General features: G+C 34.5%; 1 protein-coding gene across 2 annotated transcripts in view; it reads right to left on the minus strand.

Moving 5' to 3' along the window:
- The window catches only part of LOC102802556 (amine oxidase [flavin-containing] B-like), a 228,037-nt gene that overhangs the window by 161,817 nt on the left and 51,024 nt on the right, over positions 1-15,196 (minus strand). Inside the window, exon 7 of one of the 2 annotated variants that reach the window (XM_085498622.1) lies at positions 6,658-6,807. The exons of the other annotated variant lie outside the window; for it this stretch is intronic. Coding sequence (XP_085354748.1) covers positions 6,658-6,807 — 150 coding nt within the window. The remainder of the gene's footprint in view (positions 1-6,657; positions 6,808-15,196) is intronic. 2 annotated transcript variants of the gene reach the window in all.

A 15,196-nucleotide genomic window follows, 5' to 3' on the forward strand; every position in this document is an offset into this window, starting at 1 on the left:
TCAAGACATTGCTATAACATACATTATGCACTGTCCCTTTAATCAAGACATTGCTATAACATACATTATGCACTGTCACTTTAATCAAGACATTGCTATAACATACATTATGCACTGTCACTTTAATCAAGACATTGCTATAACATACATTATGCACCGTCACTTTAATCAAGACATTGCTATAACATACATTATGCACCGTCACTTTAATCAAGACATTGCTATAACATACATTATGCACCGTCACTTTAATCAAGACATTGCTATAACATACATTATGCACTGTCACTTTAATCAAGACATTGCTATAACATACATTATGCACTGTCACTTTAATCAAGACATTGCTATAACATACATTATGCACTGTCACTTTAATCAAGACATTGCTATAACATACATTATGCACTGTCACTTTAATCAAGACATTGCTGTAACATACATTATGCACTGTCACTTTAATCAAGACATTGCTATAACATACATTATGCACCGTCACTTTAATCAAGACATTGCTATAACATACATTATGCACCGTCACTTTAATCAAGACATTGCTATAACATACATTATGCACCGTCACTTTAATCAAGACATTGCTATAACATACATTATGCACCGTCACTTTAATCAAGACATTGCTATAACATACATTATGCACCGTCACTTTAATCAAGACATTGCTATAACATACATTATGCACCGTCACTTTAATCAAGACATTGCTATAACATACATTATGCACTGTCACTTTAATCAAGACATTGCTATAACATACATTATCCACTGTCACTTTAATCAAGACATTGCTATAACATACATTATGCACTGTCACTTTAATCAAGACATTGCTATAACATACATTATGCACTGTCACTTTAATCAAGACATTGCTATAACATACATTATGCACTGTCACTTTAATCAAGACATTGCTATAACATACATTATGCACTGTCACTTTAATCAAGACATTGCTATAACATACATTATGCACTGTCACTTTAATCAAGACATTGCTATAACATACATTATGCACTGTCACTTTAATCAAGACATTGCTATAACATACATTATGCACTGTCACTTTAATCAAGACATTGCTATAACATACATTATGCACTGTCACTTTAATCAAGACATTGCTATAACATACATTATGCACTGTCACTTTAATCAAGACATTGCTATAACATACATTATGCACTGTCACTTTAATCAAGACATTGCTATAACATACATTATGCACTGTCACTTTAATCAAGACATTGCTATAACATACATTATGCACTGTCACTTTAATCAAGACATTGCTATAACATACATTATGCACTGTCACTTTAATCAAGACATTGCTATAACATACATTATGCACTGTCACTTTAATCAAGACATTGCTATAACATACATTATGCACTGTCACTTTAATCAAGACATTGCTATAACATACATTATGCACTGTCACTTTAATCAAGACATTGCTATAACATACATTATGCACTGTCACTTTAATCAAGACATTGCTATAACATACATTATGCACTGTCACTTTAATCAAGACATTGCTATAACATACATTATGCACTGTCACTTTAATCAAGACATTGCTATAACATACATTATGCACTGTCACTTTAATCAAGACATTGCTATAACATACATTATGCACTGTCACTTTAATCAAGACATTGCTATAACATACATTATGCACTGTCACTTTAATCAAGACATTGCTATAACATACATTATGCACTGTCACTTTAATCAAGACATTGCTACAATGTATAACATACATTATGCACTGTCACTTTAATCAAGACATTGCTATAACATACATTATGTACTGTCACTTTAATCAAGACATTGCTATAACATACATTATGTACTGTCACTTTAATCAAGACATTGCTATAACATACATTATGCACTGTCACTTTAATCAAGACATTGCTATAACATACATTATGCACTGTCACTTTAATCAAGACATTGCTATAACATACATTATACACTGTCACTTTAATCAAGACAATGCTATAACATACATTATACACTGTCACTTTAATCAAGACATTGCTATAACATACACTATGCATTGTCACTTTAATCAAGACATTGCTATAACATACATTATGCACTGTCACTTTAATCAAGACATTGCTATAACATACATTATGCACCGTCACTTTAATCAAGACATTGCTATAACATACATTATACACTGTCACTTTAATCAAGACATTGCTATAACATACATTATGCACTGTCACTTTAATCAAGACATTGCTATAACATACATTATGCACTGTCACTTTAATCAAGACATTGCTATAACATACATTATGCACCGTCACTTTAATCAAGACATTGCTATAACATACATTATGCACCGTCACTTTAATCAAGACATTGCTATAATATACATTATGCACCGTCACTTTAATCAAGACATTGCTATAACATACATTATGCACTGTCACTTTAATCAAGACATTGCTATAACATACATTATGCACTGTCACTTTAATCAAGACATTGCTATAACATACATTATGCACTGTCACTTTAATCAAGACATTGCTATAACATACATTATGCACTGTCACTTTAATCAAGACATTGCTATAACATACATTATACACTGTCACTTTAATCAAGACATTGCTATAACATACATTATGCACTGTCACTTTAATCAAGACATTGCTATAACATACATTATGCACTGTCACTTTAATCAAGACATTGCTATAACATACATTATGCACTGTCACTTTAATCAAGACATTGCTATAACATACATTATGCACTGTCACTTTAATCAAGACATTGCTATAACATACATTATGCACTGTCACTTTAATCAAGACATTGCTATAACATACATTATGCACTGTCACTTTAATCAAGACATTGCTATAACATACATTATGCACTGTCACTTTAATCAAGACATTGCTATAACATACATTATGCACTGTCACTTTAATCAAGACATTGCAATAACATACATTATGCACTGTCACTTTAATCAAGACATTGCTATAACATACATTATGCACTGTCACTTTAATCAAGACATTGCTATAACATACATTATGCACTGTCACTTTAATCAAGACATTGCTATAACATACATTATGCACTGTCACTTTAATCAAGACATTGCTATAACATACATTATGCAGTGTCACTTTAATCAAGACATTGCTATAACATACATTATGCAGTGTCACTTTAATCAAGACATTGCTATAACATACATTATGCAGTGTCACTTTAATCAAGACATTGCTATAACATACATTATGCAGTGTCACTTTAATCAAGACATTGCTATAACATACATTATGCACTGTCACTTTAATCAAGACATTGCTATAACATACATTATGCACTGTCACTTTAATCAAGACATTGCTATAACATACATTATGCACTGTCACTTTAATCAAGACATTGCTATAACATACATTATGCACTGTCACTTTAATCAAGACATTGCTATAACATACATTATGCACTGTCACTTTAATCAAGACATTGCTATAACATACATTATGCACTGTCACTTTAATCAAGACATTGCTATAACATACATTATGCACTGTCACTTTAATCAAGACATTGCTATAACATACATTATGCACTGTCACTTTAATCAAGACATTGCTATAACATACATTATGCACTGTCACTTTAATCAAGACATTGCTATAACATACATTATGTACTGTCACTTTAATCAAGACATTGCTATAACATACATTATGCACTGTCACTTTAATCAAGACATTGCTATAACATACATTATGCACTGTCACTTTAATCAAGACATTGCTATAACATACATTATGCACTGTCACTTTAATCAAGACATTGCTATAACATACATTATGCACTGTCACTTTAATCAAGACATTGCTATAACATACACTATGCATTGTCACTTTAATCAAGACATTGCTATAACATACATTATGCACTGTCACTTTAATCAAGACATTGCTATAACATACATTATGCAGTGTCACTTTAATCAAGACATTGCTATAACATACATTATGCAGTGTCACTTTAATCAAGACATTGCTATAACATACATTATGCAGTGTCACTTTAATCAAGACATTGCTATAACATACATTATGCAGTGTCACTTTAATCAAGACATTGCTATAACATACATTATGCAGTGTCACTTTAATCAAGACATTGCTATAACATACATTATGCAGTGTCACTTTAATCAAGACATTGCTATAACATACATTATGCAGTGTCACTTTAATCAAGACATTGCTATAACATACATTATGCACTGTCACTTTAATCAAGACATTGCTATAACATACATTATGCACTGTCACTTTAATCAAGACATTGCTATAACATACATTATGCACTGTCACTTTAATCAAGACATTGCTATAACATACATTATGCAGTGTCACTTTAATCAAGACATTGCTATAACATACATTATGCACTGTCACTTTAATCAAGACATTGCTATAACATACATTATGCAGTGTCACTTTAATCAAGACATTGCTATAACATACATTATGCAGTGTCACTTTAATCAAGACATTGCTATAACATACATTATGCAGTGTCACTTTAATCAAGACATTGCTATAACATACATTATGCACTGTCACTTTAATCAAGACATTGCTATAACATACATTATGCAGTGTCACTTTAATCAAGACATTGCTATAACATACATTATGCACTGTCACTTTAATCAAGACATTGCTATAACATACATTATGCACTGTCACTTTAATCAAGACATTGCTATAACATACATTATGCACTGTCACTTTAATCAAGACATTGCTATAACATACATTATGCACTGTCACTTTAATCAAGACATTGCTATAACATACATTATGCACTGTCACTTTAATCAAGACATTGCTATAACATACATTATGCACTGTCACTTTAATCAAGACATTGCTATAACATACATTATGCACTGTCACTTTAATCAAGACATTGCTATAACATACCATGGGTAAATTAACTAGCAAGCAGGCTAAGCTGGTTACAACTGCTATTTACTTGCATGATTGAATAAAATAATTAGTGTCAAAGAAAATGCTTCTACATTTAAATATGTCACAATATCAGATTGAACCAATGATTGTATAGTAATGCCATGGGTTTTCAGCTGCTGTTGATAGATTAGACAGTTTAGTTTGCAAACTTATTTAATAAATGATGTTAGGAAATGTGTTGGCAAAAGCATTGGAAATGGTTTGGGTGCACTGGCTGGCACAAATATGAGAGTCTGTGATTGATTTGTGAATGATCCCACATATAAACATAGCAACATTGAAAAATCAATTCTGGATAAAAGGGAAATAAAATATATCAAACATGCTGGAGCCAAGGAAGCGATCCACGACTACTGCCAAGGATGGTACACATGGTTGAATGAGTAAGAATGAATGTATTGAACTGGAATGAGCTAATTGGAAATGTACATACAGTAACCATGTTGTAAATTCAAATGTTTGCTTGCCCATCTTTCCATCCCAGGGATAACCTAACAGGCTTTCAAAGAATGACATCTTTCCATCCCAGGGGTGACCTAACAGGCTTTCAAAGAATGACATCTTTCCATCCCAGGGGTGACCTAACAGGCTTTCAAAGTATGACACCTTTTCATCCCAGGGGTGGACTAGCAGGCTTTCAAAGTATGAAACTTTTTCATCCCAGGGGTGACCTAGCAGGCTTTCAAAGAATGACACCTTTTCATCCCAGGGGTGACCTAAAAGGCTTTCACAGAATGACATCTTTCCATCCCAGGGGTGACCTAAAAGGCTTTCAAAGAATGACATCTTTCCATCCCAGGGGTGACCTAGCAGGCTTTCAAAGAATGACATCTTTCCATCCCAGGGGTGACCTAAAAGGCTTTCAAAGAATGACATCTTTCCATCCCAGGGGTGACCTAACAGGCTTTCAAAGAATGACATCTTTCCATCCCAGGGGTGACCTAACAGGCTTTCAAAGAATGACATCTTTCCATCCCAGGGGTGACCTAAAAGGCTTTCAAAGAATGACATCTTTCCATCCCAGGGGTGAACTAGCAGGCTTTCAAAGTATGACACCTTTTCATCCCAGGGGTGACCTAAAAGGCTTTCAAAGTATGACACCTTTTCATCCCAGGGGTGACCTAAAAGGCTTTCAAAGAATGACATCTTTCCATCCCAGGGGTGACCTAGCAGGCTTTCAAAGAATGACATCTTTCCATCCCAGGGGTGACCTAACAGGCTTTCAAAGAATGACATCTTTCCATCCCAGGGGTGACCTAGCAGGCTTTCAAAGAATGACACCTTTTCATCCCAGGGGTGGACTAGCAGGCTTTCAAAGAATGACATCTTTCCATCCCAGGGGTGACCTAAAAGGCTTTCACAGAATGACATCTTTCCATCCCAGGGGTGACCTAACAGGCTTTCAAAGAATGACATCTTTCCATCCCAGGGGTGGACTAGCAGGCTTTCAAAGAATGACATCTTTCCATCCCAGGGGTGACCTAACAGGCTTTCAAAGAATGACACCTTTTCATCCCAGGGGTGGACTAGCAGGCTTTCAAAGAATGCCACCTCAACAACTAGGTAATGCCAATGGAATTACCTCATAAACATCTCCGTTCTCTGTTTTCAGGATAACTCTGTTTTCATCTTGTGATATATGCTGTACTGGACAGTTGAGCATTACTTTAGCATCAACTTTACTCATCATCTTTTCACAGATCTGCTGAGCACCTCCAATGCACATTGCACCCTGTAAGACAAGAGTCAAATGAGTTGAAAGTAAAACTATTAACTAGAGATTGTAAAAGTCCTCTTGTTGTGGCTAAAAGATGCAGATCAGAGAGTTGAGCAAATTATGCCCAGATATAAATCATCAGATCAATACTGGGTGACTGATATTAACAGAAATAATGATTTATAAATTAAAAAAAACAAACATTTACATTTGTTTGAATTCTGAAAATTATAGAAAAATTGAAAAACCTTTCTTTGAAAAATTAGCAGCCTGTCGACTGAGATAGCTCTGCTGTTATCAACGCACATTTCAATTAAAGATAACATCAGAAAATGATCAATATGTATAGTATTAAAGCAATTAGACTTGCCGTTTTCAAAAAAAAAATAACTTTTTATCAAAAATATTCATTAAAATTAGATAATTGAAGAACAAAATCATCACGAAATGAACAAATCTGAGAGAGGTCTACCTGTAATACCTATCACTGGGCAAAATCGTTGATATACGATTGTATACGCAGATATACATTTTGTGTATATTCACGGTATACATTTAGTATACGCAGATATGATTACGTATACAAATCGTGGAATATACGTACATATGCGCTACGTATTGGGTGGCACGCAGCGTAAACGTACGTATTTTACATGCATTCTCGTAGTACAATTAACGTTGTTTTACGAAGTCTGTATATTTACGCATACATGGAGAATACTGTGTGCGTGGAATTGTCCGGTTTTATTTGGGATCGCGGCCGCCAGTAGTTATAATAAATAATTACCGGAACCGTGGACTCGCACGGCATCTTGAATCGATCTAAAAACATCTCCTGTTTTGCCGAGTGCATGTAATTGAGAAATGGCTATGTATAGGTACAATTTAGAAACGCTTGTTCCTAATTTCTAAATTAAAAAAAAAAACATATTTCCTGACTGAAGTGTACCATCGCTTTGATATTAACGTGACGTGACGTCTTCATTTGTCTCACTATACACTGGTGAATTCGAACACAAGGCAGGAAATTGCACAATAGAGTATACGTTGATTAATTGCAATATCATTCGCAAGCCTGAATCACCGTCCCGTTGAGGGACGGTGCCTGAATGAATGCGAACAATACGAGGTGTGAATATTTTGGCGAGTGTTAAAATACTTTCCACTCGGGTCGTGTGCGTGTTTCTTGGGGCCGGCTTGTGGTCTCATACACGTGAATGTTGGCCGATCGGTTCCGGCACGAATGGCATTTTGGTAAGAATAGCCACAAAGTCCATACCAAGAAAGTGAAATGAATTCTCACTGAGACACATGTAACAAAATTGGTCGAATTTGCAGTCATCGTCATTTCTATGGATCGTTTGATCACGGAGTTTTCATTTCTATTCTATTTACCATCGTACGCTGCGTTATTTTCAGAATACGATCTATATCACTACAGTCACTCTACTAGTAGTCGGAACACATACAGTGAACAACGCTAAACATCGCATTTTCATTTCAAACAACTATGAATATTTCTGGCTAGTATTCTTTGCAGTGACGTTTCAGATTTGCGAACACAATTCTCATTGTCTTCGTTGAACCATAGACAGTCTATAGTTGAACCTGCTATGTGGTACTTGGCAACATATAAGGAACTGTGTAAATGTTTGTGAAAACTAGACTAACGATTCATGTTTTAGTGCATTCACATCACGTGACATCGATTGACATCAGTTAATTATTCATGCTTAGCAGCGCAACGGTTTACCAGTTCATGTTTTTTTTTTGTACCTTTATTCAACAAAATCTTAATTTTAACTTTAATTATTGTCATAAATACAACATTGAATAACTGCAGTGATATTCATAGTCACATACATCTACTGTTTACTGCAGCGAGAATTGCAAAGAAATAATTCATATTGTTTAGAAGCCTATTTATACTTGGGTCACGACGACCCTTTTCCGAATCTGTCTGTAAACTTGTATTTTGTTATCCGGTTTCATTTATAAATGTAAATAAATGTTTGTCTCTTACTATCATTTGAATTCCTAAATACATTTTTAATTTTTACTAGAAATGTTCCGTTTTCCATATGGTGTACGTGAGAGATACTCGTGGTAGAGTGTCCCACAATTCTTTGCGCGAACGGGCGTCCGTAGAACAATGTCCAAAATAATGAGGGCGCAATACACTGGTTGGACGTTATCATTATGGGCTGAGTTGGAACCGTCATCACTAACAAATCAAACACTACGTTTTTAGTACGTACAGAATAGTAAAATAACAAATATCTATACTACTGGTGGAAATAAAATAATAATCGAACATGATGAAACTGTGAAATGTCGAATTTCGCAATCGCACACCCCTACTAACAAAATGCTATACGCTAACGTGACTGAAGTGATGAGCCCTTTTGAAATCAGTTACGTAATTGTTGCATTAATCCAGGAACAAGATGTCCCATTTCCATCATAGTTGTCGATTGTCTGACGTTCAGGCTGATCTCAATCCCCATCTCATCTTCACCAAGTCGAAGTTTATTCGGAAGTTTTGATAGATCTCGCCCACAGTCTTCAAGCATCTTGGATCACCAACATTATGCGATCTTTAGTTCCAACAGTAAATCGTTTGCGCAAGGAAGTCATGGCTACATCAAAACAGACAGAAGAAAGCGTGCTATTTTAAAAACCGAAACCAAGTCACCACCACAAGAGAATAATATCAACCCTTTTAGAAGTTCAGAAAATCAGCGTGTCCGGATTAAACCTGCAGTATTTGTGTAAGTTGTGTTTAACTTTCAGTCGATGTAGCGTGTCTAGCTGTGTTATTTCAAACAAGCATAGAAATGTCATTGTTCAATTTTTCTCACGTAGTTCATACCATTTCATCATAACTATTATAACTTGTATTCAGTGGATCGATTTTGATTGTAGCCTGTAAATCGCTATATACGCAATTTTATTTTATGTGTCAGAAAAAACGTAAGTATGCGAAAGTCGAAAATTGATATCCGATCTAATTAATTGACCTCTTCACCCAAATTACTAGTAATTCATGTTGGCCTGGTTATACCATGTGATGTCCGTTGTTCCATGCTTTTGTCTGATCCTTCATTGTTTTCAAATGGCTCTACTCAAATTGAGAAAGGGCTCAGGCTGTTCAGCAATTAACCGATACAGGCTAGTGTAAAGTGGGCTTTAGACTTGCATACAGTCTCTTGTTTTATTTTTTTATTAAATAAAATATGGTAGTGTATAAATGGCGATAGCGGTAACCCAACTTTCGTTGTAACCCGGCGATCGCCATTTACACGCTCCCACTACCAACGAAGAAGCTACGACGCGATCCTCGAAACGTTGCCTGAACCTATCACAAACAAGAACAGACAATGAATTTTCAGATTAACACCTCTGTCCCCCCCCCACGCTGACCAACGTTTCCCCACACCATGGAAGGTTAGTACCTTCCATGCCCACACTAACGAAAAAATCTTTTGTCTTCTACTGACTTTCTGTAAGCAAGTGTGGGTGGATGTAGTCATATAGGACTAATACTTCATACCAACTTGCATTTTAACAACAGTATTATGTGGCATAATATTTGAGGCAAACATTTGAAATCACGGGATATGACCATTGCAATTATTTTTTTTCACGCTCTCTTATTTATAATTTTTTTTTATTTTTTCTTGAATGTGTCAACGTTTGTTCCAGCTACAGCTTGCGTGCATTTTTTATTCTTGGTGATTGGCTTGCGTTTTCTTAACAAATGTTTCATCCCTATAATTTTAAATATAAAATACATAAGTTATTACTACAATGATTAGCACGTTTTGATTTCGAGCGGGAGGTAGGTTTGAATCTCATTGCCCACTGTTGAGTCGGTAATATATTGAGTAAAAACTGTCCAGGTCACCAAACATTATAATACAACACCTTTTCCGATTCAAATTTGCTTGACAAACCTCAATTAAACTGTTACATATTCTATTTTAGGTACTGTTACCAGAAAATGACAGAGAGAGACGAGAGTGTTTTTAGACAGCTTGGAAGAAAAAGAAAGAACCAAGGAGGAGATGAGTAAGTGTTAATTTATAGTTTTTATAATTTTGAATTCGTTTTATTCAAGCTTGTTAAAATAGCAGTAATAATAAATATAGTGTTAGTTATAAATAACATTTCTATCATTGCAGCTGATGGAATGTCGGGAAAAGAAGTTAAAGAGGAAGAACAAGAGATGGTGACGAAAGTTGTGGACCTTATGATGTCAGATGAGGAAGACGGCGAAGAAGATCGGAAATGAATGTCCATTGTGAGGTCTCCGACATTCAGATCATGGCACTGAACGACTTGATTTTGGATTAAGACAACCAAGTGGCAAGGAGACAACCGACCCGCATGCTCCAGAAATAAGTAAGACCACCATGTACCTGTCAAACCCCACGTGATTGCCCTAAGTTTTGATGACCAGCGTGATTTTTTTCTGATTCCTACCCAAATGAACCCTTTCAATATTTTTAGCTTATAACTGGAATTTTATTTCTTTTGTTTCATTGAATTTATAAATTACTTGACATTAAATGCATTAATTGTTGAATTTCGTTATTTCTGTAAAAGAAGTCCACTAAATTTAAATCACTTGAAATGAACCTATTTTTCACCTTCAATTAAATTGAAATTAAAACCCCATATGATTTATTTATGTAAGTCGAGGAAGATTTGTGTACGTGTAAGTGTGTGTATTGTTATTACAAATAAATACTTAATCACTTGAATCACAAATGTCTGTATTTTATTTCCACCTTTGTAATTACCCAAAAACAACTCCTCAGTATTAATTAACACGAACTTGCATTAGTTGCAATGTGTTATCGTTGACCGTATATCTACTGTAAACGTTATTTCCGATTATGAACTGTTCACGTTGCCCTGGTCCTACTTGTGTTGAACATCAAGTGGCCAAATATTTCATTGTGAATCACCTCCCGCGTTTGATTTCCTGTGGTATGCGATCTAGGCTGATGCAAGTCACGGTAGGACAGTCACTTGTAACTTACAGATAAAGAAAGGGTTAATGCCTCATTGCTGGTCCTGTGTTCATAAAAAAAACGTCTGATCACTGGGATGGCCATGGGTGTGGCAATAACCATTTCTTTATCTTTACATGTATATGACTGTAACAGGAGCTCGTGATATTGTTAGGTTGTTGTATTGTGTTTATAAATAAATGTAATACACGAGTATTACTATCGATACTTTATTTATAAACAAAATACTAGTACCTAGAAAAATTACATGCACGTGCGGCGCCCAAGAACCAAATTACTACGTGAATGATTAACCGGAAATGAAGCATGACCTAAAATATGTGACCTGTATGCAAATATTCCTGAAAAATCAGTCAATAGCATGCGCTTTAAATATGCCGAGTATACGCAAAATATACGTAGATCTATGCCGATGTTAATTGTGTGCACTGGTTTATTGCGTGACCGTATACGCTACGTTTACGTTGATCTGCGTCAGTATTAACTCTGTGCAGTGGTTTATCACGTGTCCGTATATACTACGTATACGTAGGAATACGTTAGACAGCATTGTTCTGCATTAGGTGTACGTTAATGCGCGCACTGTATACTTCCGGTCTCCGTAAATACACTGCAGCTGTGTATATTTACGTATCAGTATGTTCCGAATGTGTGAATATACGTTGCGTATTCCCCGTACATACGTTGAATGTACGTGTGCGCTGACTAACGTATATCTTCGAATATCGGGAATATACGTGTGCGAATACGCTAATGTACCCGCCGTATACCAACGATTTTGCCCAGTGTATGTAGTATATTTAATATCAAAGCAATTAGACTTGCAGTTTTTAACAAGAAGTCGAAAATATCACTTTTTACCGGAAAAAAAAAAACTAAAAGATTCAAATTTTGCAGAGTATTCTGTTTTGTGAACTGTGGGCAAAATACTTCCATGAGCTGTACGTAGTTCAATTACAGCCAAAACAAAGTCAGCTTGGACATTTAAGTTGTGAGACGCGACAAAACAAACATGGCCAGAACAAACTAAACACAGTCAAAAGTGCCGACCACACGAGTGAGCAAAAAAAAATCGGAAAGCAGCAAGTGGTCGGAAATTAAGCGTTAAGCGGTCAGGAAAAAAACGATAAAAGCGGGAGGTTGGGCGGAATGAGTACTGTACATATACACCATGTATCAAAACATTCAGTCTTGTAGTTTTCAAAAAGAAGTCGAAAAAGTAAAACATTGACATGGACAACGACAGACAATCACTCGACAAAGTCAGATGATTGCTTTCATCTGATCACTGATTATTGATATGTCTATAGATCGATAGAAAGATAGATAGATATATAAACAGACATGACATGACATACAAAGTATGCACCAGTTAACTGTAAATTGAAGCTAAAAACTTGCCTCATTTTAACACATCAAGTCAAGGCAATTTTATTTAAAACAACAAATGTGTTTAAATGTCATTTCACCTAGAATATATTTAAAACCAAAATGATCAATGAAATGCCTTTGCCACAGAAACAAATAGTCTCTAAAGTCAACATGACTTATAAGGAAATGTAAATTACAAGCACAATTAAGTATCTTGCACAAACAACATGAATTGATACTATTAGCACAAACAACATGAATTGATACTATTAGCACAAACAACATGAATTGATACTATTAGCACAAACAACATGAATTGATACTATTAGCACAAACAACATGAATTGATACTATTAGCCCAAACAACATGAATTGATACTATTAGCCCAAACAACATGAATTGATACTATTAGCCCAAACAACATGAATTGATACTATTAGCACAAACAACATGAATTGATACTATTAGCACAAACAACATGAATTGATACTATTAGCCCAAACAACATGAATTGATACTATTAGCACAAACAACATGAATTGATACTATTAGCCCAAACAACATGAATTGATACTATTAGCACAAACAACATGAATTGATACTATTAGCACAAACAACATGAATTGATACTATTAGCACAAACAACATGAATTGATACTATTAGCACAAACAACATGAATTGATACTATTAGCACAAACAACATGGATTGATACTATTAGCACAAACAACATGAATTGATACTATTAGCACAAACAACATGAATTGATACTATTAGCACAAACAACATGAATTGATACTATTAGCCCAAACAACATGAATTGATACTATTTGCACAAACAACATGAATTGATACTAATAGCACAAACAACATGAATTGATACTATTAGCACAAACAACATGAGTTGATACTATTAGCACAAACAACATGAATTGATACTACTAGCACAAACAACATGAATTGATACTACTAGCACAAACAACATGAATTGATACTACTAGCACAAACAACATGAATTGATACTACTAGCACAAACAACATGAATTGATACTACTAGCACAAACAACATGAATTGATACTATTAGCACAAACAACATGAATTGATGCTATTAGCACAAACAACATGAATTGATACTATTAGCACAAACAACATGAATTGATACTATTAGCACAAACAACATGAATTGATACTATTAGCACAAACAACATGAATTGATACTATTAGCACAAACAACATGAATTGATACTATTAGCACAAACAACATGAATTGATACTATTAGCACAAACAACATGAATTGATACTATTAGCACAAACAACATGGATTGATACTATTACCACAAACAACATGAATTGATACTATTAGCACATACTATTAGCACAAACAACATGAATTGATACTATTAGCACAAACAACATGAATTGATACTATTAGCACAAACAACATGAATTGATACTACTAGCACAAACAACATGAATTGATACTATTAGCACAAACAACATGAATTGATACTATTAGCACAAACAACATAAATTGATACTATTAGCACAAACAACATGAATTGATACTATTAGCACAAACAACATGAATTGATACTATTAGCACAAACAACATGAATTGATACTATTAGCACAAACAACATGAATTGATACTACTAGCACAAACAACATGAATTGATACTACTAGCACAAACAACATGAATTGATACTACTAGCACAAACAACATGAATTGATACTACTAGCACAAACAACATGAATTGATACTATTAGCACAAACAACATGAATTGATACTATTAGCACAAACAACATGAATTGATACTATTAGCACAAACAACATGAATTGATACTACTAGCACAAACAACATGAATTGATACTACTAGCACAAACAACATGAATTGATACTATTAGCACAAACAACATGAATTGATACTATTAGCACAAACAACATGAATTGATACTACTAGCACAAACAACATGAATTGATACTACTAG

The sequence above is a fragment of the Saccoglossus kowalevskii genome, chromosome 4 (assembly GCF_978046115.1).
Source record: "Saccoglossus kowalevskii chromosome 4, keSacKowa6.1, whole genome shotgun sequence".
In the NCBI taxonomy this organism is placed as follows: domain Eukaryota; kingdom Metazoa; phylum Hemichordata; class Enteropneusta; family Harrimaniidae; genus Saccoglossus; species Saccoglossus kowalevskii.